The sequence below is a fragment of the Ochotona princeps genome, chromosome 14, assembly GCF_030435755.1.
Source record: "Ochotona princeps isolate mOchPri1 chromosome 14, mOchPri1.hap1, whole genome shotgun sequence".
Classification (NCBI taxonomy): Eukaryota; Metazoa; Chordata; class Mammalia; order Lagomorpha; family Ochotonidae; genus Ochotona; species Ochotona princeps.
Genome location: NC_080845.1, coordinates 32680504 through 32692937, shown reverse-complemented (window position 1 = coordinate 32692937; position 12434 = coordinate 32680504). Strand labels below are relative to the sequence as shown.

The window sequence follows — 12434 nt, the reverse complement described above, 5'->3', positions numbered from 1 at the left end:
GGAAGTTTCTCTGTCCTTGAACAAGAGGCACAAAATTCTTGTCTGGATTCTGTGCCATGCTTGGAACATGTGGGGTCCTAGATCAAAGAAGAAATTCAGATGGCAGCCCCACCCACTCCCAAACAGGCTTCTCCTGAGTAGCAGTTGTTGTCCCCACCACCACCTCAAACACCCAGCATGAAGCAGCACACGGTAGATTTACCCCTATACAGTAGCATTAAGTTCCCCTGCTCCTCAGGGCATGTAATGGAGGCTCTGGATATGCCGAAATGCCCTCCTGAAAACAATTACACCTCTGCCAAAGACCTCTAGGATTGAAATTATAATGTAGTTACTGAGGGAGAACTTTATCTGGAACTCCTGTGCAAATGTAGGCCCAGGTGAGTAGAGGCTGCCCTCTCCAGCTATCTAGCCTCTGACCCAACCTACTCTTTCTTTTCTAGAAGAGGGCATGAGAACCATGCTACCCCATTCCTGCCCCTCAAGGTTAGGGGATAGGTGCCCAGAGAGACCCACTCTCTGGCCTTTCCATCAACCCCCCTACTCTGCTTCCCATCCCCCACGTTCACCCCTTTTCCTACTTGCAATTATGTTGATTGTGTTAAAGGAAGTTCCCAGCTGGGCTCCCTGGGGAGGGGAAAGGGGCCTAGGAAGGAAGCTTAGCCCAAGGACCCTGGGCACAGACTTGTTCTGTTCCCTACGAGAGCCACCCACAGACAGGTCCTCCTCTTCTGTCTTCTCCCCAAGCTCCCCTGACCCTACCTAGAGCCAAACTTGGGACTTGCCACCTGAAGCCAAATATTCTCCCCTCCGCTCAAACTGCTGGCAAGATCTGTGGGCAGGATGAAGTCAGTGACTAGCCTTAAAATAAAAACAGCCTGTTCCTTGGGAGCCAGGGTGTGTACAGGCTAGGGTAGGGTGTCAGCAGAAACCCCACTGGGTCCAACAATGGCAGGAAAGGAAAAGCACACAGTTGCCACTGTGTTTTTCTTCAAGGCTGAGTCTAAGCAGACTTCTGGCAGGGATGGCTGTGCAGCTGTTCCCAGAGCAGAAGGTAATATTTCTTCAGATGCTTTGCAAAATATGCTTGTGTGTATATGAAACAGACAGAGGTGTGAGAAGGATCCAGATTTTTAGCAACCTTAAATGCCAGAGCTTGGATTTTTTTTTCCAAGTGACATGATTGAATTTCAGAAAGATGTCTTGGCTGCCGTGTTGATTGAAGGGTCCAAAAAGGAAAAGATGGAGGAGGCCACTGCAATCGTTCAGCCTGGAATCGATCGGTCTGCATGCAGAGTAGGGAGATCGCCATTTGCCTTGGACTTGGAGCTTGGTGAGGACGGTCAGCTGAGGTCAGGGATGCTTTACCTAGATCCTGGGAAACAAGGGCAACAATTCTTCTAGAAAACCCACATGCTACACTCGAAGAGGCCTAGCTGAGGCTCAGCCCACTCCTCTGGTGTTGGGGGCAAGTTCTCTGGAACACAGATCACAGAACAGGAGCCGAGGTCACTGCCCCAGGTTTCCAGCAGTGTCTACTCCATCCCTCCCTATAACCTTGGGTGAAATGAGTTTCCCAGTGCTGCATATCAATTTCCCCCAATCTTAGGAGTAGGGGACATCATTTTTTTTCCTAAGAATTATTCTTAGGAGGAGAGACAGAGTGAGATAGCAGGAGAATGAGAGCGAGCAACAGAGATCTTTTATCTGCTGGTTCACTCCCCAAGTGACTGGACTGGCTGGAGCAGGACTGGCCAGAAAGCCAGGAGCCAGGAGGATCTTCCAGATCTCCCACGTGGGTGTGGACCCAAGTCCTTGGGCTGTCTGCTGCTTTCTCAGGCTTATTAGCAGGGAGCTGGATTGGAAGTGAAACAGCCAGGCCTTGAAGTAGGGACCATATGGGATGGCACGGCACCACAGGTAGAGGCTTTACCTGCTATGCCATAGAGCACCAAGGGCCACCAATTCTTGACAATTCTTCTGGAAGCTCTGTGGAACAGCATAAGACTCCCCAGATCCAGTTATACTGGCGAAAAGGGAGAAACTTGGAATGCTCAAGAGGTGCTGGCAGGGCTGGGGGCAAGTCAAGGGGGCCAGAGTTTGTGACCTGGAGAGCAGGGACAGGGGTAACTTCCAGCCCACATCCTTCTCCTTTCTTCCAACACTTGGCTGTTTGTTAAGGATTCTAACATTTTAGCCCTCCCCTCTCAACTTCTTATGCTTGGCCTGGAGTCGGTATAATTGAGTGGCAGCTTTGGTGATTCGCATTTCAGCTGGCTCTCATTCTTGGAAGTGCACAGGTTGCAGCTGCACCATGTCATTGCAATGCTGGGTCTGAGAGTCCAGGCCGCTGAAAGTAGGGCTCTAAGGCTCTAGCTCAACCTTGTTTACTAATATTTCTTGTGTCTGCAGGCCAAAGCCTTCCTCTCTTCAAACTTCAGTTTGTTCCTTTGTACATTTGTGATGAATGGGGTCAATGGCAAAGGCCCAGTTAGAGATCTGATACCAAGACAAGGGCTAATTTTCTGGAATTTGGCAGACAGGGACACCCTAGCCTTTGTCCCTGCCCCAGGGTACAGAGGCTACTCGGTAAGCATAGTACACCACGTGTCCCCTCTCCATGCAGACTGAAAGACAGCTCTGTCTGCCTGCAATGCCTATCTAAAGGATACCCCTTCCCCAGGGTGCCTCTATAGATTACTTTCTTCCTACTCATGCCTTCTCAGGCAGTACACACTGCTTGGTCCAGAGCTGTCCAACAGAACATCTTTGCAATTGTGGAAACATTCTGTAAACCGCACTGTCCAATATCTTAGTCATCAATCACATACAGCGTTAGAGCATTGGACATTTGGCCAGCGTGCCTAGAGAACTGGATTTTAAATGTTAACTCATTTTTAAAAATGTTTGAAAAGCAGAGAGAAAGAGGAAGAGAAGGAGAGACAGAGAGAGCTCTTCCATCATGTGGCACAGTGGGATAAGCTCCTTCCTGGGACACCTGCATCCCATATTGAAGTGCCTGAGTTCAAGTGTGGGTTCGAGTCCCAGTCCTACTCCCCTATTCAGCTTCCTGCCACTGAAGACTCTGAGAGGCAGCAGGTGATGGCTCAGGTACGTGAGTCCCTGCCACCTGCCTAGGACACCTGGATTTAATTTCAGGCTCCTGCTTTTGGCCTGACTCTATCCTAACTTGTGAGCATCTAGGGAGTGAACCAGCAAATGGAAGGTATCTTTGTGTGTGTGTCTTTCAGATAAGTTAAAGAAAGAAAGAAAGAAAGAATTCGTATGTGTCTAGTGGCTACCACACTGGATAATTCAGGTTCTCACCAAAGCTGTTCTCTTTTTATTTTCCTTTTATAACAAGAGTTACTAGGAATGACCACTAACTGAACATTTTTTCTTTGCCAACTCTTGCCTAAGTGCTTTACAAACACATCTCAATGAATCAAGAATTTCATTTTATTTTGCTAAGGATGTATTTATTTACTTGAAAGGCAGAATGACAGGGAAAGAGAGAAAGAGCTTCCATTTGCTGGTATACTCCCTACATAGCCATAACTGTTAGGCTAGGCCAGGCTGATGACAGAATCTTGGAATGCCATTTGGGTCACCCAGTTTGTGGGGGTAGCCCAAGCACTTGAGCCATCTTCCACTGCATTCCCATTTGCCTTAGCACAGGGCTGGAGAAGGTGAATAGCTAAGACTTTAACTTGTGCTCAAATGTGATGCTTGGCTTCCTGGGAGGCAGCTAAATCAGTTACAAGGGATTCAATTTTTAAAGATGAAGAAACTAGGCCCATCGTGATAGCCTAGTCGCTAAAGTACTTGCCTTGCATGCACTGGGATCCCATACAGGTGCCGGTTCATGTCCTGGCGACCCTGCTTCCCATCCAGCTCCCTGCTTGTGGCCTGGGAAAGCAGTCAAGGATGGCCCAAAGCCTTGGGACCCTGCACCCACATGGGAGACCCGGAAGAAGCTCCTGTCTGCTGGCTTTGGATTGGCTCAGTTCCAGCCATTGCAGCCACTTGGGGAGTGAACTAGCAGTGAAAAGATCTTTCTCTCCATTTCTCCTCCTCTCTGTATATCTGACTTTCCAATAAAAATTTAAAAATCCTTAAAAGATGAAGAAATCAAGGTTAGGTAAACTGACTTCAAGTTGCATAAAAAGCCCGAGGGCCACTCAAGTGTAAGTCATGTCCTTATCCAGTTAGAGAACTTCCCAGTTAACTTTTCCACACCTGGTGACCCTCAAGGGTCAGTAATGATTGGCAGAGGGGAAACACTCTTGTAAAAAGGAGAGACAAACTTATTCTATACACCCTCCACCTCCCATGGACATGGCATCCTGGTTCCTGATGTGCTATCTTTAGGTACCTCTTCCCTTCCCTTTCTCCTGGACCACAGTGCCCTTTAGCACAAAACTCAGTTCAACTGGGTGCTGCATGCAAACAGCTGATTTCACAAGCAAGTCCAGGGGAAGCCTGTTTTGTTAGAAGCTGGGATCTGAAAGGATCTTGGTTTTCAAGCAAGAAAATAAGAGTTATCTTTTATTGAGCACCTACTCTGTGCCAGGCACTTCACATAGGTGTGTGCTTACAATTCTCACGATCATCTTGGAGGTAGGCATCAGTAACATCAGTTTAGGGACAAGAAAACTGAGGCTCAGCGGAGGACAAGCAGCTTATTCAAGGTCCTAGTTCATAGATGAGGGATTCAGCACTCAGGGTTTGCATCTGTGAAGACCTGAAAGCTTTCACTGAGAAAAAAAAAATAAAAAGGGTAGAAGGGTGGACAAGGGGTTGCATTTCCTAGGAGTGCGGAACTGGTTCTGTTGTGCATATTGTCCAGACTCTACTCCATTTCCCACCTGCTCGCCCCTCACAAGCCACTCTTTGCCTAGACTCAGCTGCAAAGTCAGGCAAGACTCACTGAGACCGAGGTTATTCTCACAAAGGAAAAAACGACTGGGATGAAAAACCTTACGAGGTGTGTGTGTTTGCAGGTGCAATGGGTGTGTGTAGCTCATGCACCACAAGAACACTGCTCCCGTCTAGGCCACGCCCCCACCACGCACAGGGAGCCAAGCAGCTGAGGCATCTTGAAAGGACTGTTTATTTCCTTCCAGAGCCTCCCTGGAAGACCTCGGGGGAGGCAGTATGCTCAACACTTCTCTCTCAAATAGGCTACCAGAGCTCTGCCTCCAGGCCCATTCAGCCTGAGGAGGATGTGGTCGTTCTGTAACAGATTCAGGAACCCACGGTGTGATCCTCACCTCCCTAACACACACATGTTCCTTAATGAAGCAAGGAGCCCTACCTGCATGGTGGCCCTTCGAGTCTGTCGCTCAGGCACATGTGGTGTCAGGCTTGGCTCACCTGTGTACACACAGATGGTTTAGTGCAGTGCTTAGGGGCTTCTTCAGACACAGCGCACAAAAGGGATGCTCTGCACTGAGCCTAGCCTTCCTACTCTTTGGGAAGGACCCTCCTACCTCCTTGTCAGTTGGCCAAATCCCTCTAAGCCTTCGTCCCCAGCTGGAGAGAAGACGTGGTCAGCCATGCTCCAGGCCAGTGCTGGAAACTCAGAGCCTGGCTTCCAGTAACGTACACTTTCTAAGCATGGCCTTGACTTTTGGGAGGAACCTTCAAGAGGATCAAGTCCCTGCCTCAGAAGGACTAAGGTGGCTACAAAGGTCACAATGAAGAGAGGTTTCTCTTCGCGCTGGAAAAACTGGCTCAAATGTGACCGTATCTGACCTTCTTCTAGTCAGTTCCTTAGTGTCCAGCCCAAGGGAGGAAGTTCCTGCAGACCGGAGTGAGTGTGCAGGGTAGGGGGCTGTTTGCCTTGTACATTGGGCCAGCACCCTCTCTCTCTAGGCCCCACCTACAGCGGCGGGAATGCAAGTAAGCATCCCCTTAGTGGGTGGTACAGAGGGTGGGGGCGCCCCAGAGTCACCCCGCAAGGGTGTGGAGGGGACCAAGGTCTGCAGGAAACTGGAGTTAAGGCTGGTGGTGTGTGTGTGTGAGGGGGTTGGTTCTGGGGCTCTGGGCCGGGTCAAGACGCCCAGGTGAAGTAGGCTATCTCGTCCAGGTCGACCGGGTAATCGGTGAGCAGCACTGGCGTCTTGTCGAAAAGCTCGCCCTTGTAACTGCGCCACTTGCCAGCGGGCAGGTAGACATCGCGTTCCTGCTTGCCGGGCTCCAGCACCGGCGCCACCAGCAGCGTGTCTCCAATGAGAAACTGTGAGTCGATGCGGTGAGCCGTCTCGTCACCAGGAGCGATCCACCAAAGGGGGCGCACGATGGGGTCGCCGGTGTCGGTGATCTCGCCCGCCAGCTCCAGCAGCAGCGGCGCCACAAGCGAGGCCCTCAGCGCGGCGAACTTGTGCGCGATGGCCACCACTTCGGCGTCGTAGTGCCAGGGCGGGATGGAGAGCTGCATGGCCGGCATGAAGGCGGCCACCTCCAGCCAGCGCACGTAGAGCTCTCGCTCTGGCACGGTGCCGCCGCCCGCCGTGCGCTCAGGCACCGCGTTGCCTCCCACCATGTCCGGCAGGATGAACGGGTAGCCCAGCATGCTGACGGTGAGTACGGCGGGGATGAGCGAGCGTAACCCCAAGTCATAACCCCACACCGAGTCGCGGTCCACGAGGCGGAAGAAGCAGGAGATGTTCTGCGACTGGTAGCCCACGCGGACCTCGGCCAGCGAGTAGAAGGGCAGCGCCATCTCGGTATAGCGCCGGCTCCACACGCTGGGGTCCGATAGTGGCCTGTAGGTGCTGAAGTCCCGCGGCAGGTAGCTGACCTCCCCCGCGTCGAACTTGAAGGAGGCCACTGAGTAGCGCGAACGCAGCCGCCGCAGGTGTCCCTGGAACCAGTCCCGGGCCTCCGGGCGCGTAAAGTCCAGCACAGCGCCAATGCCGTTCCACCAACGCACCAGCGCGGGCAGCCGGCCCGTGGGCTCGCGCACGAACAGCTCGCGTTCCACGCCCTCGCCGAAGCGTGATGAGTTGTAGTTGACGAATGGGTGCACCCAGAGCGTGACGCGGAAGCCAGCTTCACCCAGCCGGTGGAACATATCACTGGCATTGGGGAACTTGGCCTCGTCGAAGTCGAAGTCGCCATAAGCTTGCGTGTACATGTCATCGATTTCCAGGTGGCTGCTGTTGAAGCGGTGCTGGCGGATCTGCTGGGCAAAATGCAGCACCTTGTCCTGGTTCACCGCACGCCCATACAGCGCCCACGTGGACCAAATGGGGTCTCGGAAGGCCTGGGGTGCGGGCACCCTGGAAGGTTTGTTGAAGTAGCGCCGCACCATGTACTTATGGATGGAGGTCACGTCTGAGCCCACGCACACGCGGTAGCTTAGCTCTGGCCCCTGGGGGCCACCGATGGGTGGTTTGTAGGGTGTGTCGTGGTAGCGAGCCTGCAGCCTCAGCGACCGCTCGGTGCTGTTCCATCCCAGGTGGAAAGGCACTGAGTCGTTGACTTTGATAGCAGCAGCGCGGGAGGATAACCAGTAGCGCTCAAGGATGCCACCGAACGCAGCGTCAGAGGAATAGACATCGCTGGTGACAAAAGGCTGCGGCTCCAGCTGGCCCTCCAGGCGAATTGGCCAGTGTTGTGTCCTCATCTCGGCGCCGCCATACCAGTACGCTGGTGCGTCGCCAAGGAACATGGCGTGCTCCACCGCCCGCCCTGGCGTCGCTGCCTCTTCCTCCCAGCGCACGCGGTAGCACATGACAGTGTCCTTGGGCCGCACGGTCTGGATGAAGAAGTGCAGGGGGCGCCCGTCGGCGGTGCGGGAGCAGCTAAGCACAGCACCGATGCGGCCACACGAGTCCAAGTCCAGCGCCCCGGATCGGAAGGCCAGGCGGAACACCTGCTCGCCCTTCTGGTTGCGGATGGAGAAGCCGCCGAGGTTGAGGTCCAGAAGCTCTGCGCGCAGGCGTTCTGCCTTGCGTAGGGAAGCGGTGTAATAGCACCAGGCCACAATGGCGGCCAGCACCAGCAGCAAACCCAGCGCCGCCGAGCACAGCAGCGGCCTCAGCTCTTTGGACGGCTTGGGCTTGGCAGGGGTGAAGTTATCCGGTAGGAAGGTGTACATGGCGGCCACGTCAGTGTGCTGAGGATCTGCGTGGAAACCAGGGCGGCGGCGGGGATAAGCCTGGTTTTTCTCCTGGGGGTTATGGGACATCCGTCCCCAGCGGTTAAGGAACCAGAGGGCGGTGGGCACCACTCAGCCACGCCCCTCTGAACCTGGCCTGCGTAGTCTGGAAAGGGGAGAAAGAGATTGAACTGAGCTTCCTCATTTAATCATATATACCATTTGCTGTCACACAATAGGAGATTGGGTACTTTGGGAAGGTTGTACCCTGGGGTCTAAGGGCTTGAGAGGCAGCAAAGGGGAGACTCTTACCAGGAGAGTCTCTGTTATACATTCTTTCTCATGGTCCCAGTGCTAGCCATGTGAATGGAGAGTGGCATGCAACTAGGAGATGGCATTTACTCTGTCCTCCTCCTTTATTTCCCTGCTGGAGAAACAAACCGAGGATCACAAAGGCAGACCCTCCTGGTGTGGGTGTGGTTGAGACTGAAGAGGGAAGGGACCAGAGAGGGTATCCTAGAGGTAAGGTCATGGTACATCAGGAGAATGGTCCTTCCAGCAACTTGGAACTTTGAACAGGTCTGTAGGCTGGGGAGAGGAGGGATCCAGGCAGAAGGGAAGTGGGGATAGCTCAGGGATATTTCAGCTCACATAAATATGACATGGAATCAGAAAGTCAGAAAGCAGATGGAATCTGGAGATTAAAGACACCCAGGGCCCGGTACCGTGGCCTAGCAGCTAAAGTCCTCGCCTTGAACTTGCTGGGATCCCATATGGCCGCTGGTTCTAATCTCGGCAGCTCTACTTCCCATCCAGCTCCCTGCTTGTGGCCTGGGAAAGCAGTCGAGGACTGCCCAAAGACTTGGGACCCTGCACCCGTGTGGAAAACCCGGAAGAAGATCTGGGCTCCTGGCTTCGGATTGGCACAGCACCAGTCGTTGTGGTCACTTGGGGAGTGAATCATCGGACAGAAGATATTTCTCTCTGTCTCTCCTCCTCTCTATATATCTGACTTTGTAATTAAAATAAATCTTAAAAAAAAAGACACCACAACCAGACTCGATCTCAGGACCCCGTATTGGAGAGAGTAGGTGAGTTCAAACATTGCACTGGGGCAGGATCCTGTTTGGTATGGGTAGCCTCTCCCATCTGTCTCCCTTTGCTGTCAGACTCCACCAAGCACTGGGCATCTACCACGAAAAGCTCCGTTCCCTGGCCACCTTCCTGCTGTGCTCCCAGCACCACATCCGAGGTCAGCTATCTCCTTCCCGGTCTCTGTCCCCCATCCACTGTCACTTCTCCCTTGTATTCCTGGAGCACTTCCAATACGCTTCCCTGCACCCAACCTCGTTCTCTTCAGTGCGTTCTGCTGGAAGCAACCATAGTGATTTTTGGGAAACCTTATCAGTCACCCCTGTCTGGAGCTTCTTGAGCTACTCATGAGCTCCATGATGCAATTCAGAAGGGCAAGTTTGGTGGTGGAAGCTGCAGGCATGATTGGTCTCAGCTTCATTCTAATTGCTTTTCCAGCCAGACCCATCTTATCAGTCCTCCCCCAGTGAAAATCCTTCAAGACACCTTCTGCATGAGATTTCACCCACTCAATCTGGGCTAGTGTCTCTTTTCTGCCTTCCAATTCTCCATCGATCAGATAGCCACCACTATACACACAAACTCTCATACTGTTTGCTAAACATGCAGGTATGACTTAGGGAAACACAGGCTTGGGGGAGGGTACGCGTCCTAGCCTGCCGCTCAAGGCCACCGAACCCTCCTGTCACAGCCTTCAGGGCAGAGTCCAGCAAAGCAGCCGCACCAGCCAGGTGCACACGCAGGCACATACACTGCCAGCCAACCAGCTGCCTAACTGCTCCAGCTGGGAGGAAGAACAGAGGGGGACTGACAAACAGTAATTAGCTTCCTCCCAGGTGCCAATGTCTGTAAATCCTTAGCAACTTCCAAGGAGATACTGGATGGGACTGTTCGGGGGTCCTCACTTCCTATGCAGAGATTACAAAGAATGCCATGTGCAGATCAGAATGCTGACTCTAGATATTAATAGACTGCCCCTCCAACTGTATACCCCAATCCAAGATACTAGTGCCCCAGGGCCTTATTATTATTTAAGGCTTATTTATTTGGAAGAGAAACAGAGACCTTCCATCTGCAGGTTCACTGCCTCACATGACCTCAACCACCAAGGCTGGGTCAGGCTGAAGTCAGGAGCCAGGAATTCCATCCAGGTCTCTCACTTGGGTGGCAGGGGCTCAAGGCCCAAGTGAACCATCTTTTACTGCTTTCCCAGGTGCATTGATAGGGAGCTGGGTAATACACAAAGCATCCAAGACTCAAATGGGCAGGTGGTAATTTACCCATTGGGCCACAATGCCAACCCCCAGAGCCTTATTCTTAGAGCTCCCTCCCTCCAACTATCTCAGTTTCTTTTTTTTTTAAGTCCCTGTTTATCTGATACAATCTCATATCCACTTTCTCTCAAACTATACCACTTCATTTTCCTCCCACTTCCTGAAAGTACAGGTTAGAAAGTCCTTTTGGGTAATGTAAGGCAGTAGCTCTCATGCTCTGCCTTATGTCACCAAAGAGGGATACAGGGAGAAAGAGAGAGATTGACCATATCTAAGTAGGACACAGAGCGCTCATTCGCAAAGCTTTCGTGTTATTCTGTCCCACCACTGCTGGAGGCCTCACCAACACTTGGTTCTTTGGTGACCAGAGGACTCAGGCCTGAGCATCCAGTCTATGGGGGCCAAAGGTTAGGTTTCCCGAATGCCAACATAACCATCCAACCCTATCAACCTTGTGGGGCAGTGGCACAGTTCTGCTTTTACCGAAGAGGAAACAGGGGCACCAAACCAAAGAAAACTCATCTAAAGTTACTCAGGATAGCAAAGTTGCTTGGATCCAAAATCCTACCTCTGCGCTAAGCAAGTTACGTTTTAGAGGATGAGTGTTAATGGTCGGCCTGGCTGTCTGAATGCAGGGATAGCAAGTTCTGTGTGGCGGAGAGGTTTCCATCAGATGTGCAGGAGGCGAGTGAGGCCTGTCTTTGGAAGGACCGGTGCTGCTGGTTGGCTCTGGACAGACCAGAAAGGCCTCGTGGGGTGAGAAAGAGGCAATTTTAATGACATCTAGTATCGAGGCAGTGTCTGAGGCTCTGGTTTGGCCATGGAGCTTACAGACCCCTGTTATCTGCCACCTCCAGCACCTGACCAACCACAGGACTGTGGGAGCAGGTGGGGTCTGCAAGGACGCAACATCCTGTGCTCCGCCCTCGCGGAGCCTCTTCCCGCAGGACACCTGACCTCCCTGTTGGCTGCCAGCCCCTAGCCTTGTCTGAGGGTGAGGGCCCAGCCCAGCTCAAGTGAGGGGGAGGGAATGCAGCATAGTTGTTTGTGGGACACAGTTCGTGGGGGTGGGTGAGGGTGGGGTGGAAATGTCAAAGGGAACTCAATCCGGTCCATTCTCCTCCCCTGTAGGCGACAGGATCCGTGGGGATCGAGTGACTGCGTCTACACAGCCGGGAATACTCCGCCCTCGGCACCGCGCCCGACAGCTACAGCGGAACTAAGGGACAGATTGAGGTCAAGCGACCTGTCACCCGCTGGGAACCGCGGCCCAGGTGGCCAAGCTCGCTTTACTCACTAATCCGGAGGAGCCAAAGTTCAGAGAGCGTGCTTCCTCAGTAGCTCCTCTGTTCCTCCCCAAGTCCTCCCGTTGGGCTCACTCACGGACAGCAAGGACGCCCCGTCAGAAGTGCGGGTGAAGGGAGCTTCCCGCAGATCCCCTTTGATGAGAGCGGGACTTGGGCGGCCACCGCGCCTGGGTAGGCGCAGCTGCCAGGCTCTGCACAGAGCGGAGCCCTTCTTCGGGCCCCGCCTCTGGATGACTTGGCCACGCCCAGCTGCCCAGTCTCTCCTCCGGCCTCTCGGGGTCCAGCCCGCCCCTTGGCAGCCGACCCCTCCTCCTATGTCATCACGCCGACCCGAGGCCCCGCCCTTAGCCCTGGCCGCTCTCCCGCCGCTCTGTGCTCTGCCCCTGGCTTCTCAGGCCCGCCTCCCCCTGCGTGGCCTCCTAGCTGGGAAATGTAGTTCTGGAGGAAGCAGCAGCGGCAGAAAGTCAGGTTTCTTGCAAATCCAAGCCAGGTTTGGGGTGTGTACGAGAGGTAGAGAGCCGCAACTCTGGTCTTTGGGACTGCTTCCTTTGGTCAGGCCGAGGCCTTATGTGTAATGACCCTGAATGCTGCATTCAGGGAAGATCTGAGTGACCAAGGCAGGTGCAGTTCTTCCAGCCCAGAAACTAGCGGACA

At 53.3% G+C, this 12434-nt stretch overlaps 1 protein-coding gene across 1 annotated transcript; it reads right to left on the bottom strand.

Moving 5' to 3' along the window:
* Window positions 1–5453: 5453 nt before the first annotated feature.
* On the bottom strand, window positions 5454–12297 carry MYORG (myogenesis regulating glycosidase (putative)). Its single transcript, XM_004581039.2, has 2 exons — window positions 11857–12297; window positions 5454–8273 (listed from the first exon to the last, which is right to left on the bottom strand). The coding sequence occupies exon 2, from the start codon at window positions 8195–8197 to the stop codon at window positions 6056–6058; it is 2142 nt and encodes a 713-aa protein (XP_004581096.2). The 5' UTR covers window positions 8198–8273; window positions 11857–12297; the 3' UTR covers window positions 5454–6055.
* Window positions 12298–12434: the final 137 nt, after the last annotated feature.

What these genes read in the sequence shown, in the direction of transcription:
- MYORG (XM_004581039.2), bottom strand. Translation starts at nt 8,197, where the DNA reads ATGTCCCATAACCCCCAGGAGAAAAACCAGGCTTATCCCCGCCGCCGC.